Source organism: Podarcis cretensis, assembly GCF_951804945.1.
Source record: "Podarcis cretensis genome assembly, chromosome: 1".
In the NCBI taxonomy this organism is placed as follows: Eukaryota; Metazoa; Chordata; class Lepidosauria; order Squamata; family Lacertidae; genus Podarcis; species Podarcis cretensis.
In genome coordinates this window covers 110,373,771-110,393,094 of record NC_137170.1, presented here as the reverse complement: position 1 = coordinate 110,393,094, position 19,324 = coordinate 110,373,771, and the positions used below count along the sequence as shown (strand labels likewise).

Genomic DNA, 19,324 nt, shown 5'->3' with positions numbered 1-19,324 from the left:
CAACTCGGCACAGCACGTTGGCGACAAATATTCACACAGTTGTTCAAAAATAATTTTACGCCATTTATTAAATATGTGAGAAAGAGACAATTACTTACAAAGTGCCATGAAAACTTACAAACGACCTAAAATAAAGTGAACTTGCAATATCAGATTTTACTAGGTTCTTACAAATTCTTGACTCAGTTTTTCATTTTTTCTTGTTTTTTAAACAAGTTCAAGAAAAGGGTAAGTTCAACATTGTTCCCAGTAGCTGTGAGGAGCTGATGAAGCAGTAATAAAGAAGTAATAGTAATAAAGAAGGCAGGGTGATTTGTTGGCAGATAGCTCATTCCCTCAGCACAGTTTTTTGACACGAGACAACTGAAGAAGCCCAGAAAACTGTGCTCAGGGAGTGTGCTTTTCGCCAACCCCAACAAATCGGCCCCATCGGGGGCGAAACAGCAGCCTCCCAACTGCATGGATTGCTAGGGCAAAATGGGGATAGAACGTTGACACCCTGTCTTCTTCTCACAGCTACCAGGAACAACGTTGAACTTACCCTTTTCTTGAATCTTCTTGAACTTGTTTAAAAAACAAGAAAAAACGAAAAACTGAGTCAAGAATTTGTAAGAACCTAGTAAAATCTGATGTTGCAAGTTCACTTTATTTTAGGTCGTTTGTAAGTTTTCATGGCACTTTGTAAGTAATTGTCTCTTTCTCACATATTTGATAAATGGTGTAAAATTATTTTTGAACAACTGTGTGAATATTTGTCGCCAACGTGCTGTACGAGTTGCGCTGCCTTTAAACTTATAGCAGTCTAAGCATTGCCCTGCCTGGAAAACTAAGTCAGTTGTTAAGTTTTCTGGTATTTCCTGTTCATGATTACGCTGGAAATCTTCTGGTGTTTCATGACAAGGAAGTGGTTTCCCTAAGTGCTGGGTAAGGGGGAGAGTTTTGCTGTCAATGTAATCTAGCTGTAACTGTTTTGCTATGTATGTTCTAGCACTGTCTGGTGTTATCTTAGGTCACACATCTGTAGCATAGGGCAATCTAAAATTATATACAGATCCTTGGAGGGGGGTGAGCTCCTTTAACTAATCAATTGATGGAACACATTAAACACTTCAGGTACTTAATCCTATTACTTCATTACTTAATAGATTTTTGAACGTTTTCTTTCAAAGACTACCACTCCCGTCTCCCAGCTATTCTACATAATACATCTGTTTCCTGCTCAAACCCCAGAGAGCAAGCATAGGGAAACTCAGCCCTCCAGATGTTTTGAGACTACAATTCCCTGACCACTGGTCCTGTTAGCTAGGGATGATGGGGGTTGTAGTCCCAAAACATCTGGAGGGCCGAGTTTGCCTATGCCTGCCAGAGAGGGTTTAAAAACACTCTGTCAAGCACTACAACCCAGCAATAAATCCCAACTCAGCAATAGATGTTATCATAGATCCAAGGAGGTTTAGTCCCAGCAAATATTTTCCTATTTTCTCCTCCATAGAAGAGAACAGTCTGTTACTGTGAAAACCACACAGCTGCTTGCTATTTGCATACAGGATATTCACTTATACACATGACCCTAGCAGATTTGACATGTATTCTCTATTTGTGTCCTGTCACGTAATAATTAGATTGCAACCATACTCGGTTGTTCTTGTACTGTTTCTAAAATTATTTTAGCTTTCTTTTTTGAGGATATGTCTGTGAAAGGTCATAGGACAAACTTGGAAGGAGATTCAGAAATCAGTAATGATGATAACAAGAACGCTAACCAGTGGCAAATGTATTGTGAATCTAAATTTTCATCTATGTAGAAATTCGAATTTTGGAAGACAACAGGGATTTGGAATCTTCTCTGCAAAAGATCAGCATGCCTACCACAGATTTTGACAAACTTGAAGTGGGTGGTATAAGTAAGTACAATCGACTACAGTATGTATCCTCCCCTTTTGATTTTACATAATGAGTGACAAGAGAAGAGTAGTGGCTATGGTAGCTATTTAAAGGCTTCATGTTTGGTAACTGTGGTCCTTTCCAGACGGCCAAGGATTCAAGGATTCAATCATCTACCAGAAATGCAAGTTGGTGCAATTGAAGTGGATTAAAGCATTCTGTCACCCTGACTCAACAAACACACTTTTTTTCTTTTTTAAAGAGACTTCTTGCAATTGGGAAAGTGATGGGAAATTGCACTGAAAAGTGTGGGATGCAGGAAGATGTATAACCACAGCACAAGCAAAACAGGATGAATGCTCTTTGTCATATACCGTATTTTTCGCCCTATAGGACGCACTTTTTCCCCTCCAAAAATGAAGGGGAAATGTGTGTGCGTCCTATGGGGCGAATGCAGGCTTTCGCTGAAGCCTGGAGAGCGAGAGGCGTCGGTGCGCACCGACCCCTCTCGCTCTCCAGGCTTCAGGAAGCTATCCGCAAGCCTTGGGAGCCCGCGGGAGTGGCCACTGGGCTCGTAAGGCTTGCAGGCGGCAGCCTGCAGCGCGAAGCATGGGGCGCGCTCCAGAGCGCACCCCGGGCTTCGGGCAGATATCGGGCAGCCCCACAAGCTCGGGGGACAGCGGGGAGGTGGAGCGCCGCCATCCCGCTATTCCCCGACCTGGTTTGGAGGCTGGCGGTGGGGAGAAGCAAGCAAGCTTCTCCCCACCGCCAGCCCCACAAGCTCAGGGGACAGCGGGGAGGCGGAGCGCCGCCATCCCACTATTCCCCAACCTGGTTTGGAGGCTGGCGTGGGGAGAAGCAAGCAAGCTTCTCCCCACCGCCAGCCCCACAAGCTCGGGGGACAGCGGGGCAAGCTGCTGCCCCACGGAGGCTAGGGAGGCTGTCCCTGAAGGCAGAAGAGGGAGACGGAGCGCTCCATCTCCCTCTTCTAGCTTGGGGATGGCTGTGCAAAGCCTCTGCAGGCTGGGGGGGGGAAATCAAATTTTTTTCCTTGATTTCCCCCCCCCCCCCAAAAAAAAAAAAAAAACTAGGTGCGTCCTATGGGCCGGTGCGTCCTATGGGGTGAAAAATACGGTACTTTCCCTGCAAAGAAATCAGAACGAATGTTTAGTAATAAGTAGACATAGGGCTTGTACACACATCTGCTTGTGCCCTGACTAGAAAACATGGGTTTGACCATTTTCTCCCTTGCCCTGCTCCTTCCTAAGAGAAAACCAGCTCTTTAGGGATAGATTGGAACAGATGGTAATCCAGGGAAAGCCCAAATTGCTGTTTGTTCCGACTGAGCCTTAAAGAGTGCTTTTCTCTAAGGGAAAGAGGAAGTATGGAGAAGCCCATAGTCCAACCCCCGCATAAGCTTTGTGCAGGCAAATCAGGGTGAATGACTCGTAAGCAGGTCATCTGAAGAAGCCCCATAACTGCTCAGAAACATGGCAGTTTGTCACCTCGAGCAGTGCAGGACACCTAAGGTGACTGGAATGCTGTGCACAGTCCTGATTGCCCCACACCAAGAATATTGTAGGAAATGGCAACCAAAACTATCAAGAGGCTAGAGCAGCTCCCTTGTGAAGAAAGGCCTTTTTAATTTAGAAAAACAGCAACTGGCAGGAAGGAGGCATGGTAGAGGTGTGCAGAATGATGCCTATTGTGGAGAAAGTGGACACAGAGACATCTTTTCTCCCTCATAGTACTAGAACTTGAGGGAAAGGTAACTCTATGAAACTTATTGTACCAGTGATTCAGGAGAGACCCCACCCCCACCCCAAACTACTTCTTCACAAAATGCACAATTCGTTTGCAGAATTCGCTATCACGAGATGCGCGATAGATCTTCAGCACTCGCTATTTGTAATCCCCTCTCTCCCTCTCCCTCTCTCTTCAGCCTTGTGGTACAAAATGGTGCTCCCTCCGCGGTTTGATAAATCCAAGAAGTATCCCCTTCTCATACAGGTGTATGTAAAATTGTGTTTATTTATCCTTGTTTGCTTCCTTTCTTTAACATAACTTTGCTTTATTTGGGTGTCCCTTAACAATTATTGTCAAATACGCTCACGGCTAGTGACCATAGAGTAGTAAAATAGCTTTAAGTTATAAGATCAGGCCTAGTGAACCTCAGGTCTGAGGGCCACTTTTATCTGGTCCTTGGGACTCTTCTTCCCAAGCTACATCTCTGCCCAAGGCTAAGCCCCTCACCAGCCTTGCTCTGAATCTACCTCAAGTGCTTTTGCCTGTTTGGAAGGTGTTCCTGAAGTGTGATAATGTCATTTGTCTGCCTGGATAGAGAATGGGAGTGTGGGAACCTCAGTTGTTTTCCACCCCTTGACTATAGCCTCCTGTACACTCACTTTTCTCCCCTGCCCCCACCCTCTGCCATATATCCCCCAGCAGGTTCCCACAAGGGAATGTGACCATTGCCCAAGCTGACTGGGGCTGATGGGAGCTGGAGTAATCTGGAGTATCCTGGGTCCCCTGGCCCTGTGTTAGGCAATGCAACGGGACAAAACACCTTACCTAGTAACAATATATTATGTACCACAACATAGAAACAAAAAGGAAGGCAACGTGCCCAAGCCCTCTCAGCTGTGAACCTGAGCAATACCATTTTGCCTAGGCTCTGTATTTGTTAAAGATTTATTTTTTTGGCCACCATTTCCTTTTTCTTTAATAAAAAGGGAGTGTTTTGTAGTCCATAGCGCTGAATTTGAGATTCTGTGAATTTTCACTGCAGGTACGGAGGACCTTGCAGTCAAAGCGTGAAACACACGTTTGGGGTTAGCTGGACGACCTACCTTGCGAGCAAAGAAGAGATCGTGGTGGCTTTCGTGGATGGAAGGGGGACGGCCTTCCAAGGCGATGAAATGTTATACGCGGTCTATCGGAAACTTGGGGTTTATGAAGTTGATGACCAGATCTCAGCTGTAAGGTAAGGGAAAGAGTGCAGTTCTGCAAACCTACATTGCAAGCCTCTAGGAGAAAGGACTGTGTGGCTTTTGTATAGTGCCAGTATAGCTCTCGTTGCTAGACAAATGTGGCATCTTAAATATTAGCTGCATACAGTCCAGCAACCTATTCTCACAATGGCCAACTAGATACCCATGGGAAGCCCACAAACAGAATCTGAGAGCAACAACATTCTCCCCACCTGTGCTTCCTAGCAACTGATGTTCACTGGTGTACAACAGTGGAGGTAGCGCATAGGAGCTGAAAGTAGTAGATTCTCCAGAAGTAAGTAGCTCTATTCTCCATGAAATTGTCTGAATTTTCTTAATTATCATGCTAGTTCAAATTTCATTTTCTTTTGGGAACGTTACAAAGAACACCTCAAATTTAGATATACTAACAAACATCTGGGTGTGCTTTTCATGCATGAGATACTTGGTCACTTGTTTGGGGATGCAGCAATGTCTTTGCTTGTTCCCACACTCATCATCCGTTATCTCTGAGCAAATAATCCCATTTTGGTAAAATGAGCATTACTTAATGAAAGAGGTTGCTTCTGGACCCAGGTTTCCCACTGAAGTGGGGCCTAGAAGCAGCTGTGACTGTTACAACAGCAGTGGTCATTCCTGGATTGGGAGAGCTTAATCAAAGTAGTTCAGGCATTGGTGACTTCAGCAATGATTTCCTGCAATGCACTGTATGTGGGGCTTCCGTCACATTTGACCCGGAAACAACAGTTAGGGCAGAATGCTGCAGCACTGATGCTGACAGGAGTGAGACCCTATTAGCATATAACAGCTCAACTCAGAGATTTTCACTGTTTGCCGATTTGTTACTGGGCCAAGTTCAAGGTTTTACCATTGGTATATAAAGCCCTTAATGGTTTGGGACAATATTCCCTTACGCCATATGCGTCCATTCGACCACTTCAGTCTGCGGAAGTGGCCCTGCCATAGGGTGCCACGTATTACTAATTCTGCACTTGAAACAAATCAGTCTTTTACCCTTTGGAACCCCCTGCCTGTTGATATCAGATAGGCACCTTTATTCTGCTCTTTTCATTGCCCACCTAGACGTGTAGTAATTGCATCTGTTTTAGCTTATTGTTGATCTCAATTGTTTATCAGTTTTTGAATGTTTTTAACTGTCTTTTATTAACCATTTAATGTTATGTCTTATTTTATTGGTGAACCTCTTTGAATTTTTTTATTTTATTTTATTTTTTACAATCCGTTGGTAAAAGGGCTTTGGAAATGATGTAGGGTTGCTTCTGAATGGCAGAGTCGGAAATAGAACCCATGAACTCTGGTCTCCAACACCTGTGATCTATATAGCTGATAACTTGCCTATCTACACAGGTTTTATCTCTCCTGTCCTCTTTCTGCTTATTGACTCTTCCATTTCCTCTTCGTATCAAGAATCATGTTGCTTTAACCTCACTTTAAAAAAACAACCAGCAACAAAGATTGACACAGATGAGACGTTACACTATTTTGAGCCCCACAGCCATCACTTTCTATTGCACAGCGCAAGAACGCCTTGTTTTATAGTAACCATAAAACTTATGAATTGGCTTTAATTGCTCTAAAGTGTTCAGAGACAACAGAGGATGTGGCGGGTGCCCATCCAACTAGGTTAAGGTAAAACCAAGCTGCTCTTCTGTTCATTCGTTCATTCATTTAATTCGGGAAATTTATAGACAACTAAACATTAGCAGATATCGTAATGGTGTGCAACATTAAAAATACAAGAGAGACTGGAAACATTTTCCCCCCAAAAAAGAAAAATCTGAGGCTGCTCACATTTGTTGGCAGTCTGCTGTAAAGTGTGTGTGTGTGTGTGTGTGTGTGTGTGTGTGTGGAAATGGCTCAACTTGCTGCAAAATAAAAATAAAAGGAAAAAATGTGTCTGAAAACATGCATTCAATTGACTTCGGTTGTTGGGGCCCAGTGTGCATTCAGTGTGCTTTGCACTAGAATGGTTGCAGCTTTTCAGCTCCAAATCTGCAAGCAAACAGGTAACTGCAAAGGCCAAGAACTCTGACGGAGAACGCTGTGGCGAGAGAAATTTGCTGAGTCTCTCCACCTGGTCTGAACTGCCCACTTGCTCTGTGGGGGCTCATCCTCATGGAGGTTGGTGAGGTTCCTGGTGTGAAAATGGCCTTGTTTGTTTTTCTTTGAAATTTGGCTTCCTCGAGTTTTTATTTTGTAATAATAATTTAAAACAGCAAGCCGCAGACTGGGGAACAGTAAACAGCTGCTTGACCTACTTGTTTCTGCCATTCTGTCATTTCCTCTTCTTTAACCACTTGCCCTCTCATAGCTTGTCTTTAGCTATTATTATTTTTTACATTTTTCAGAATCTGGAATTAATGCATTGTAGAGTTGTTGACTAGTTCTCTGGATTGTATATTGTTTTTGTTGCTTTGTCAAAACCAACTTAGAAATGAAGGCATTCTTGTGGTTGGCAGCTGAAGAAAAACCCCTTAGATTATCTGATGTAAATAATCCAAGTAATTTAGCCGGAAAAACTCTCCAAAATATTGTTTATTTGTTCTCCAGAAGCTGTAATGCAAAATACTGTATTTTGCTTTAAATTGCCAGCTATCTTCCCTGTCTGAGCTCTCTTTAAGTACCTTTCAGCCTGCATTTATGTTCCTCGTTCTTTTAGCTAGAGAGCTACAAATATGCACAATGCTTCCCCCTTGTTCATTACTAAGTTACTCAGGGGAAAAGTTTTAGTCTTGTGCAAATCAGCCATGTAGGTTTGCTGGGAGAGACTAAGTTGCCTAAAGCCATTCATAATAGATGGGTCAGGATTTCAACTTGAGATTCTCCTCACGGTAGCCACTGTCCTGCACTGGAAAATACCAGAGCAAAAGGGTTTTGAGCATGTCCTAAAATGGGTGGATATTTGGGGTCTGTTTATTACAAGGGTGGGCAACATGGAGTCTTTGTCTTAATTTCGTGTGTGTGGCTAGGAGGTGAAAAGAGAGGTGACAGAAAGAGAAGAAAGTGAGTGGCAGAAAGAGAGGACTTTTCATGAAGACTTAAAAAAATAATAATCACAAACTCATGTTGAAATAACAAGCTCTTTAGAGCTTTATAGGTCATAACTACTGATTCGAATTATTAATGGTATAAGGCTTGATTGATTTTGAATCAGGCTTTGGATATGCTTTGATAATTTGCATGTTAAATTACCATCATCACAGTACCTTGCTCTTCATGAAAACTGTACTTGAAATTGAGTACACCAAGTATTTTATAGCATAAGATTCTTGCAAGATTCTTGCAAGCGTATGCGACAAGAGGAGTAGATCAGTTCTAACCAGGGTTCCTCATCACATCCAAACATAGCGAGCCCCAGTTTGATCCTGGCTTGTTTGAATTCAAGATGCAACGGGGGAATTCTGGTTAGTTTAAATTAAAACCAGAAGCTTTCAATCTCCTCCTCCTGTAGCACAGCAGAAGAAGACAGGGAAGAGTACTGAGCCTCCCCATAATGCACTAAACTATTGTGTCATATTACTATCCAAAGTGTCCCACTGTGTGCAGCACTGCCAGTTTCAAACCCCAGTTTAAATCATAGAGCGTATGAACTCATTAGAGCAATAACCATAATTTTCTGCTGCGTAACAACAACAACAAATCTTAATGGAACCCCAAAATATTCAAAAACAAAAGCTATTTTATCACCTTTGTTTTTTGAACTAACGAAGCATTTTTTCCCCTTTTGAACAGAAAGTTTATAGACATGGGATTTATTGACGAAAAAAGGATAGCCATATGGGGATGGGTATGTATACTTAAAAAAAAAAAAGCTTGTTTAACCTTGTTCTGCTTATAGCTCCTTTTGTAAATGCCTTGGTGAAGCACATGGAGGTTTCTTATGCACGGGCCCCCCTTTGTTCATTCTTCTCCATGGGACAGCTAGACTGTTGCATGTCTGTAATATATTCTAGATTTAATCACCACCACAGCTGCGTCAACATTCTCCTTCTTCTGGGCTTGATTCTTTATGAGATTCTGAGATAATGCTGAGCCATAGTTTAGCATTATGAGAATGAGCATAGATGAGGATTGAGATCACATGCTTTCCCTTCCCAGAGCCAGTGTGGTGTAGTGGTTAAGAGCAGTAGACTCGTAATCTGGGGAACTGGGTTCGCGTCTCTGCTCCTCCACATGCAGCTGCTGGGTGACCTTGGGCCAGTCACACTTCTGTGAAGTCTCTTAGCCCCACTCACCTCACAGAGTGTTTGTTGTGGGGGAGGAAGGGAAAGGAGAATGTTAGCCGCTTTGAGACTCCTTTGGGTAGTGATAAAGCGGGATATCAAATCCAAACTCTTCTTCTCTTCTTCCTCATCTGGTGTGGCTGACAGCTCTGAAAGCTTTTTGCTTCCATTTTAGACATCATGATGGCCGAACCTGGGCAAACTGTAATCTAATTGTGCTTCGTGCATCTAAACATATCATCTCTTAAGCACAAGGACTTCTGCTGCTTGAGCAATGGAGCTTCATCTTTCTCTCCCTGTCTCTCTGCACATCTGTTCCAGGGGGTTGGAGGGGAAACCCAAAACAGAATGGGTCCGAGTGGTTTTCTGTTTCCCCTGCCACTTTCCCTGGGAAAACCTACTCTTTAGCACTGAATTGGAACAAACATCAGTCTGCAGAGAACCCGATTATCACTTGCTCTGATTCAGTGGTGAAGATTGGGTTTTCCAGGGGGAAAGTGATGGAACAAGCACAAGTCTGGATGAGCCTATTATGATTTAATGGCAGTTTGTTAAACCTAGGATGAACAGTTCCCCATCAGGATCCAGTACAGAGCCTGCAGACTTAAGTCAGTTGCTAGCCAACAATTAATTTCAGGTGTCCAATGATTTCCATTTTGTTAACGTTACTTAGTCTCTGATTATCTCTCAAGAAGTGTTACGGTCTCGCTCTCTTCAGCTGTGCTCTTTTGCCAGGAAAAATTATCTTAGGTCTGTCACTGCTTGTTTATCCTGTTTTTCTTCCTTGGCCTGGATTCCCATAAGAGCAGCTTGCCCAGAAGCACAATACAGGACAGAGTAAACTTGCTGGTATTGGAGGTCAAACTATTTTATTTTATTGTTTTGATGCTGAGTGCTTATATTAACAAACTTTGATTTATTTTATTTATTGGGCTGATGGCCAACGTTGACATAGCTATAGGCGTCCTCTTCTAGCAGGGTGTGATTGAATGATGCTATGGATAAGGTATTCTGAAGTTGGGCTTAGTATCTGGGAAACAGTGGGTGGGTGTACATGCTGAGTTTGCTAAGCTCACCCAGTCCCAAGAACACCCAAGGGCAAGTAGCATAAATAACATAGGAAGAACATGTTTCTTTTCCCCAGGAAAGTTCATAAAATACAGTGGTACCTTCGGTTACATACGCTTCAGGTTACAGACGCTTCAGGTTACAGACTCCGCTAACCCAGAAATAGTACCTTAGGTTAAGTACTTTGTTTCATGATGAGAACAGAAATTGTGCTCTGGCGGTGCGGCGGCAGCGGGAGGCCCCATTAGCTAAAATGGTGCTTCAGGTTAAGAACAGACCTCTGGAATGAATTAAGTTCTTAACCTGAGGTACCACTGTAATTTGTCTTTTATGACTGACATTGCCATTTGTGTGTCAAAGCTTCTCTCGCTGCCCATCTCCCCTCCATTTTGCTCTCTCTCGTTTCTTGGCATTTTAGTTTTTTGGCCCATGGGAAGGAATTGTCTTTAAAGTTTTAATTATTTAGAGCACATTGATTATGTTTGGGCACTTCAAAAACCGTGGAACATCCCCTAAGGCAAGTGCTGCTCAGGGGATATTCCCATCAGCTGGTGGCACTGTGGTCTAAACCACTGAGCCTCTTGGGCTTGCCAATCAGAAGGTCAGAGGTTTGAATTCCCATGATGGGGTGAGCTTCCGTTGCTCTTTCCCAGTTCCTGCCAACCTAGCAGTTCGAAAGCACACCAGTGCAAGTAGATAAATAGGTACCGCTGTGACAGGAAGGTAAACAGCATTTCCGTGCGCTCTGGCTCGCGGTGTTCCATTGCGCCAGAAGCGGTTTAGTCATGCTGGCCGCATGACCCAGAATGCTGTCTGTGGACAAACGCCGGCTCCCTCAGCCTGAAAGTGAGATGAGCGCTGCAACCCCATAGTCGCCTTTGACTGCACTTAACCATCCAGGGGTCCTTTACCTTTTTTACCTTTTACCCATTAGCTGAAGGATGGAAGGGAGAAGTGATGCTTACAGATTTCCCCCTTCAGTCACTTGTGCCCTGCAAAAATAAGAATAATAATAATTCTTACTGGCCTCCATGGTCCCCTTCTTGCTCTTTGCAGATGCTAAGCCCTCTGTCTCTCTGAGTCAATTGGTCCAGCTGTGAACTCATCCTCACCCACTAGTCCCCAGTTATTTGGATTTTTTGCCAGGAGGCAGCAGAGGTGGGTGACAGCCACCATTCCACCCTAGATGGCAGGCAGCTAAGCATTTCAGCATTGTGGGTGTGATCAAGAAGCAAGGGATTATGTAACTGTGTGGGATGATCAGAGCCTGCTTCATGATGTGTCTTGAATACAGGGCACGAAGGCACTGCACTCTGATGCTCCAAATCTTTATTTAGCTGCTACACACCAGACTTTTGTCAGTAGCTCTGTGATTTATTTCCTTTGAGAAGGCACTTGATGAAGATCCATGCGGAATGTTGTCAGTGGGCTGGTCCCTTGTAGCTCCCGCTTGTCCATCCCATTCCTGTGCATGTTTACTCAGGAGTAAGTTCAGTAGGGCTTGCTTCCAAGTGACTGTGCATAGGATTGCAACGTTGCAGGATAATCCTGTGAATGTTTACTTAGAAGTTAGCAGGTCCCACTGTGCACCATGAATCTTATTCCAAATAATGTTTATTTTTAGATACAGTGGTACCTCGGGTTACATATGCTTCAGGTTACATACGCTTCAGGTTACACACTCTGCTAACACAGAAATAGTGCTTCAGGTTAATAACTTTGCTTCAGGATAAGAACAGAAATCGGGCTCCGGCAGCGCAGCAGCAGCAGGAGGCCCCATTAGCTAAAGTGGTGCTTCAGGTTAAGAACAGTTTCAGGTTAAGAACAGACCTCCGGAACGAATTAAGTACGAATCAAGGTACCACTGTACTACATTTTATGGCCACCCAGTTTTACCGCTTCACAGTGACTGGAAGAGGTATCTAGCCAGTCTATGTGAGTGTAGTTGAAGTCACCCATTACTACAACATTTCCTCTTTGGGGTGTTTCCTTGATTCCATTCTGCATTTCAAGGTCTTCCTGAGCATCTTGATCAGGGGGACAATTTCACATCCCCAGTACTAAATTACTCTTCAGGCCTGGCAGGGCTTTTTTCCAGCCAGAACCCACCATTGTAAGAAAACAAGGGAGTTCTCTTAGGGTGAGTTACAGCACCACTTTGTCTAGAGAAATAGCACTGGGGCCCAGTATCACCACCCAGCCTATCCAGAGGGTTGAAGACCATTCCAGAAATGTGAAAAGCAACACACCAGGAACAAGGAGGGAAGGACGGTTAACATCAGGATTGACTGCCCCAGTAAACCATGCCCCCTGAGGTTGTCGCCTCACCAGGCTTCCTAGGTTGGCCACGCCTGAATAAAGATATAATAATAATAAATAATAATAATTTTATTATTTTATTATTTATTATATAATTTTATTATTTATAGCCCACCCATCTGGCTGGGTTGCCCCAGCCACTCTGGGCCGCTTCCAGCACATATAAAAGCATGATAAGACATAAAACATTAAAAACTTCCCGATACAGGGTTGCCTTCAGATGTCTTCTAAAAGTTGTATAGTTATTTATCCACAAGGAGGGTGTCACTGCCGAGAAGGCCCTCTGCCTGGTTCCCTGTAGCTTCACTTCTTGCAGTGAGGGAACTGCCAGAAGACCTTCTGAGGTGGATCTCAGTGTCAGGGCTGATTGATAGGGGTGGAGATGCTTCTTCAGGTATACAGGGTCGAGGCCACTTAGGGCTTTAAAGGTTAGCACCAACACTTTGAACGCTTGGAATTGTATCAACGTTGTGATCTTCTGCCTCTGGAGATCCTGCCACCTGAGGAGGCCACCTCATCCGGCTTCATCATGGGCTTGCCCTGGTACATAGATACAGCAGAAAGTTACTTCATTGAATTATTCTAGTGGTGTCCCATCCAAAGAAAACTAAATGCTCTAGAGCTGCTGTGGGAATGGAACCACTTGAGGAAATGAGGATTGCTTAATGCTACCTGCCTTGCAGACTCTTTTCCTTACTGCTGCTTTCCCTCCCACTGCTCTTGAGATTAGCAGCATAGCAGAACATCTGGTCACAAAGGACTACACCCCTAGGAATCAAACTCACAAGGAAAGCTACTGCATAAATGGAAAGAAACTGAGAAACCCATTTGCTTGTCCCTGTGCATGGTAGAGAATTACTCAGACTTATGCTGGAGAATCCTTGGCTTATGTTGCTGCCTCAGCTGCCAAAGCAAATATTCCCTTTGGCTTTCGTGCTTTACCACTCAGATTCTTAGAGAGCTAATACTTCATTTCAAGGTTACTAACTTCCATCCCGTTTCTTCCTAGTCTTACGGTGGCTACGTTGCCTCGCTGGCACTTGGGTCTGGCACTGGAGTGTTTCAGTGCGGGATGGCAGTGGCTCCTGTCTCCAGCTGGGAGTATTATGGTATGGAAACAACTTGTCAACATCACACCTTGAAAGCAGGGCATAGACAATGAATTGTTTTAGCAATCATGTCACTGTGAGGTGCTCTGCCGCTTGCGAAATTTACAAGAACCACTGGCCTCAGCTAGGAACACATTCTTCAAAATAAACACACACACACACACCAAGCATGGTTCTCTTTGGCTAAGGTTGCCTTTTGGGGTTACACACACACACACACACCAATCCCCAAGGCCGGTTTGCACAGTTCCTGGTTATTACAGCAGTGAATATTGGAGAAATGTGAGAAACTGAGCTGGCAGTTAAGGAATGTCTTTCATTTGGAATAATATTGTTACAAAAATTGTGTGCCACCCTCACTCTCTGCTGAGCGATAGCAAGGGTCTATGTTTTCCTAAGACTGCAACCCAAACCCCACTTACCTGGGGGGAAGTAAGCCCAACCAAATTCAACAAGGCTAGCTTCTTCCGAGTAGACATGGTTAGGATTGCACTCTAAAAGGATGGAAAGTAGGGGAATTTTGGGGCAAGGAGGCTCTTTCCAAGTACAGCAGAGACCATCCTTCACTCACAGACAAGTGTGTAATTATTGGGACCAGATTCAAAGGTGTCCCCCCCCCCAGCGGCATTTTACATGTGCAGCAATCCACACATAGGAACCCATTTCCACGTGTAGCAAGACTGAATTTATAAATAAAAGTTTCTTTGGCATAAAGAAACCAACTTGCAATTTATGCATTTTATGGAGGATTGTATTAAAATCACTCATCGCAGCCTTCCTGAGTTCTGAATACGAGACAAGGTTTAAGAAGCAGTTAGCTTAATAAATTTTCTTTCCCTTTGCAAAAAAATATTTGCACAGACTGAATTATGTGGTTGTCTGTGGCCCTTTTACAAGGAAAAATAAGAGTTTGTTTTGGTGGATGTTCATAGCCTTAAGATACCGCCAGCCTAACATTTATGACTACGGCTCCACCAGTCCCCTCCCATGACTGGCCCCGACTACTGCTGATTCTTTCCCCATATTGCAAGGCAGCTATTCCCAGAAGTAAAGCAAAAACACTCCCTCTGCAAATTCCTTAGGGCCTGGTGCCGCCAAAGTTAAGCACTGTTAAGTTCTTGCGATGCTAAAGGGAGAGATAAACACATCTGCTCAATTCCTTTCCCAGTGAGATCAGTGGGATTTTCAGAATGTAAACTTCGGCTGAATCATGCTTTTAATGTGGACCAGGACTGCACAACATGCAACTATGCTGGGAGTCATGTATTGTGCTTTGCCCTGCATTTTTGCAGCCCCAGACAGCTCATTATTGAGTCCTCAGAAGGCTACTGTACATGAATTGCAGGCCATTTTATACACTAGTAACAAAACTGTGGAAACTTTTAGGAAAAGTTGTACTGTATTTCTAAGGTTTGATGGCTCATAACAGTGTTTTTAAGGATAAAATTAATATCATTAGAAAGATACAGTCATACCTCATGTTACGTTTGCTTCAGGTTGAGCGTTTTCAGGTTGCGTCCCGTGGCGACCCAGAAGTACCAGAAAGGGTTACTTCCGGGTTTCGCCACTCGTGCATGTGCAGACATGCAAAATGACGTCACATGCATGTGCAGAAGCAGCGAATCACAACCCGTGCAGACGCGGGTTGCATTCTGCTCATGTTGCAAACAGGCCTCCAGAATGGATCCGGTTTGCAACCAGAGGTACCACTGTACTTTCATACAGAATATAGTGCAACAAACTATGTTGAATTATTTTTATTCTGAAGACAGCATATCCATATTTGGTAGTGATGGAATAAGGTGCATAAGAAGAAGAAATGAAGAAGGTTTGCTGCCTAAATGCAATGCAGCTGCCATCTAGTCTGGGACTGATTGACAGCAAAAGGCGCGCGGAGAATTTGTGTGATTAATGGTACTCTAAATGGTGAGATGTTATGAAATACCCTTTATCTTTGGTTTTTGGGGTGTATGCCTTCTTTTATTTTGCTATAACCTTTGATACTTTAAAGGTGATTCAACAAACTTTGTTGCATTATATTCTGCATTGGATTGTCTTTCTAGTGATATATGACTTTATGGTATTATTCCCAAAAAGACTGATGTTATGAGCCACCAAAGCTCAGAAATACAGATTTTCCAAAAGCTTTCCATGTTTTGGCCACTAATGTATGTCTGGTGACCTGTGTCCAGTGGTTCACGAGTTATAGCAGGGCAAACGTCAGGTTTTAACATTCTTTGTGGGAAATTAAGAGCAATGTCTTTGAACATCTTAATGCAAGGAGTAAACCTTGCTGGCATTTGCTATTCAAGAAGAACATCAGATGAGCCTCCTGGATCTTGCCAATGGCCCATCTAGTCCAGAAACCTGTTCTCACAGTGGCTGACCAGAGGCCTATGGGAAGCCTGCAAGCTGAAACACACTCTTCCCTTCTATGGTTTCCAGCAGCTGGTATTCAGAGGTGCACAGCTTCCATCCATGGAGGAGGACCATCTTCTCTCTCTAATGGCTACTAGCCATTGACATTCTTGCATATGGACTTTGGTGTGTGTATCCTGTCATCAACATGTCATTATATCTTGCAGCATCCATCTACACGGAGCGCTTTATGGGCCTCCCAACCAAAGAAGACAATCTGGAGCACTACAGAGTAAGAATAACGAAACATTTCCCTCTCTTTCTTCTTCTCCTTTTACCAGTTAACCTCAACTTCCTTCCCTGCCTTTCTTTCCTTGGCTTAGTGGTATGTGTGCCACTTCTACCATCCACTGCTTCCATGATACTTGAGTGTAGATTCGGAGAAGTTGGTAGCAGAAGAGAAAGGAGGGAGAGGGGTTGAAAATTGTTTGATGAGAATGGTTTGTTACTTTGTGCACTGTTGTCTACTCAAGGTCAGATTCTGGACCTACTAATTAGAAGTAGGCCTCTTAGCTTCTTAATTTCCCTCTCTCTCTCTCTCTCTTCACTGGACTCAGCTACATTAGTAAAGTAAAAGCATTTTAAATGTGTTATAACATTGTGACACCAGGTGCCACTGTAAAGTTCCATCTTTCACTAATGTGATTTCCCATTATGAGGTTGACAACACGTTTTCCTGAATTTTTTTTTTTAATGTGTCTAGATCCAGCCATTTTCTTTAAATTCCTTTTCTATTCCTTTTTCTTCTTCTTTACCTTCAAATTGTAACACACCAAAATGCAATCTCTGGGAAATTAAAAAGGCAAAAGAGAAAAGAGAAAAAAGCAGCATGTCTAGCAGCACATCACAATTGCTACATCAGGTAGAAGAATCATTAAATGAGCCACCAAGACCCTCAGCAATGTTCAAGCTTTCCATGGGGAAGAAAGCTCAGAAGTCACCGGCCTAGTAGGGAATCTGTGGGGCCAAGCCGTTCTTACTGCTGATGGTCACCACATCATAAAAGGGTTTTATGTTTGGCAACCACTGAGTTGTTCATTTCTGTCTCTTCCTGCCCTCCACTTTGCAGAATTCGACAGTGATGGCAAAAGCAGAGAACTTCCGTGATGTGGAGTACCTTCTCATCCATGGAACAGCAGATGGTGAGGTTTATGAAAAGCTAGTACAGTTACCGAGAAATCACTTTGGTTAGGAAACGCTAAGCTTTCTTCTATGCCCACGATTAGGGTCAGTACTCGCAACACATTTTATGTTTTTCTTTCCAGCACATCAGACAAAGCTGACTCATTGTTGATCATGATTCTATGTCTGCTGTAGAGTTTAATAACTCATGGCATGTCTAATGCAGCACAATTGTGTGCTTTCTGGTATTTTACCAGGTGTGTTTGGGTGTTTTTTTTAATCAGTCGTTTTCATTTTGTGTCTCCCCCATTTTCTTGTTTCAGATAATGTACATTTTCAGAACTCAGCACAGATCACCAAAGCCTTAGTCAATGCACAAGTGGATTTCCAGGCAATGGTAGATATTATCAAACAATTTAATTATAATGTTGCACTGTTTGATTCCAAGATTAGGTTTATCAGGGACTGTATGTACCGGTAGCTCAGCAGGAGAGCACATGCTTTGCAGGAACTTCCAAGCTGAATTTCCAGTTAAAGGATCTCGGGATTTTTTTTTTTTAATGTATTGAAAACATTAAATGGGCAGAACTCTAAAATCCCTCTAATTGTTTTTCACATTAAAATGTTGTGTTTTTTTTAAAAAAAAAAAACCAAAGAGAGAGAGAGATTGAACAGCGTCTCCTGAAGCACCATGAAATACCTGAAAGTCACCTTTCCCTGATCTCTGATAGATATGAATGGTTCTGCTTACTTTGTACATGCTCAGAGGTGCACTACTCAATATTACTTTTGTGCTCCAAGAATAAAGATGTGTGACTGAAAACAGGTTATATAGCTAATGCTTAGTTAGCTGTAAAAGCTGAGAGACAGTTGGATCCCTGATGGATCTTTGGAACTGCAGCCCTGGCCATTTCCTTACACGCAAGTTTAAGCAGATGGGAAAAGGAAAATCACAGACATTTATTGTGTCCTCTGGGGAGGAGGGCTAGGTTTACGTCTTTGGTTCCTGAAACAGCAGACCTTCCCTGTGCCTCATCACAGGTTGAGACTGCCTTTGAAACGCTTTTCAAAAGTGTGATTTGCCGTGTGGCATTTGGGGGCAGCAGGGAGGGGAGGGTTGCTGTTCACAGAACTAGTTTCCACTGGTGCTTTAGATCCTGGTACTGTAATTATTTATGGGGTTAAAATATGTGTTTCTCTTCCTCTTCAGTGGTATGCTGACCAGGACCATGGGATTCCAGGCCTTTCTCTTAAGCACCTCTACATCCACATGACCCATTTCCTCAAGCAGTGTTTTTCCCTGGCTTAAGGAGAGTCCCTCGTCTCCATGGGCCTGCACAGCAAGGAGAACGATGCGTGCTTTGCTAGAAAGCAACACGAGCTGCACAGATTAAGCATATTCTGGAAGCGGGATAAGAAAGCGAGAATTAAAGAAGGCTTGGCATGGACAGTCTCTTGTGGACACATGAGCATTAGCAAATAATATTACAGTTTGCGTCCAGGTACACGTATTTGTTAGGAAACAAATGAACAATAAAATAAAAATAAAAACAAGTGTTTTGAATGCTGCACATTTTGCTTCTTTTCCTCCTTCAGTCCTCAGGGGTCAGATACATGTATCCATCATGGAGTAAGGGACACGGTGCCAACTTGAATAAAATATTGGGGCACGTAAGCCTACACAATCGATCACACTATTTGAATGGCAATGCCCATCAACTTTGGGGGGGCAGCCCCCTCAAATATTTTATTGGAGGGGCTGATGCCCCCTCAGTCCCTATGGTAAGGGAGTATTTCTGAAAGGGACATAGCTCTGTGATAGAGCATCCCAAGTTGAATCTCTAGGAGCTCCAGGTAAAATATGGTCTGCCTCAAATCCTGGGGAGCTGCGGCCAGTCAATATTGGCAATTGGACCAATGGACTTACTCGGTTTAAGGCAGCTTGCTTTGTTCCTACAGGAAAAGGCAGCCTCGACTGTGTTCACACTTCTGTTTCCTGTGCACTCACTGCCTTCCTGGTGCTGGGTTTTTTAATATATGCTCACATGACGTTATCCAAAATGCATATGCATCTTGTCCTTTGTTGTAAAATACCACTGTTTGTTGTTTCTCAAACCGGCTTGACACCAATTGATGGGAGTCCTTAAGCCGTTCCTAATTCATCTCCAGC

The 19,324-nt window shown here is 43.4% G+C and overlaps 1 protein-coding gene across 5 annotated transcripts in view; it reads left to right on the top strand.

The window, feature by feature from the left end:
* FAP (fibroblast activation protein alpha) overlaps positions 1 to 18,708 on the top strand; it is a 56,427-nt gene extending 37,719 nt beyond the window's left edge. For all 5 annotated transcript variants that reach the window (XM_079977497.1, XM_079977499.1, XM_079977498.1 and 2 more), the window contains 9 exons: positions 1,806 to 1,904; positions 3,827 to 3,896; positions 4,673 to 4,867; positions 8,628 to 8,682; positions 13,515 to 13,614; positions 16,200 to 16,264; positions 17,102 to 17,174; positions 17,478 to 17,551; positions 18,365 to 18,708. In XM_079977497.1, coding sequence (XP_079833623.1) covers positions 1,806 to 1,904; positions 3,827 to 3,896; positions 4,673 to 4,867; positions 8,628 to 8,682; positions 13,515 to 13,614; positions 16,200 to 16,264; positions 17,102 to 17,174; positions 17,478 to 17,551; positions 18,365 to 18,463 — 830 coding nt within the window. In that variant the 3' untranslated portion in view covers positions 18,464 to 18,708. The remainder of the gene's footprint in view (positions 1 to 1,805; positions 1,905 to 3,826; positions 3,897 to 4,672; positions 4,868 to 8,627; positions 8,683 to 13,514; positions 13,615 to 16,199; positions 16,265 to 17,101; positions 17,175 to 17,477; positions 17,552 to 18,364) is intronic.
* The last annotated feature ends 616 nt before the right edge of the window (positions 18,709 to 19,324 follow it).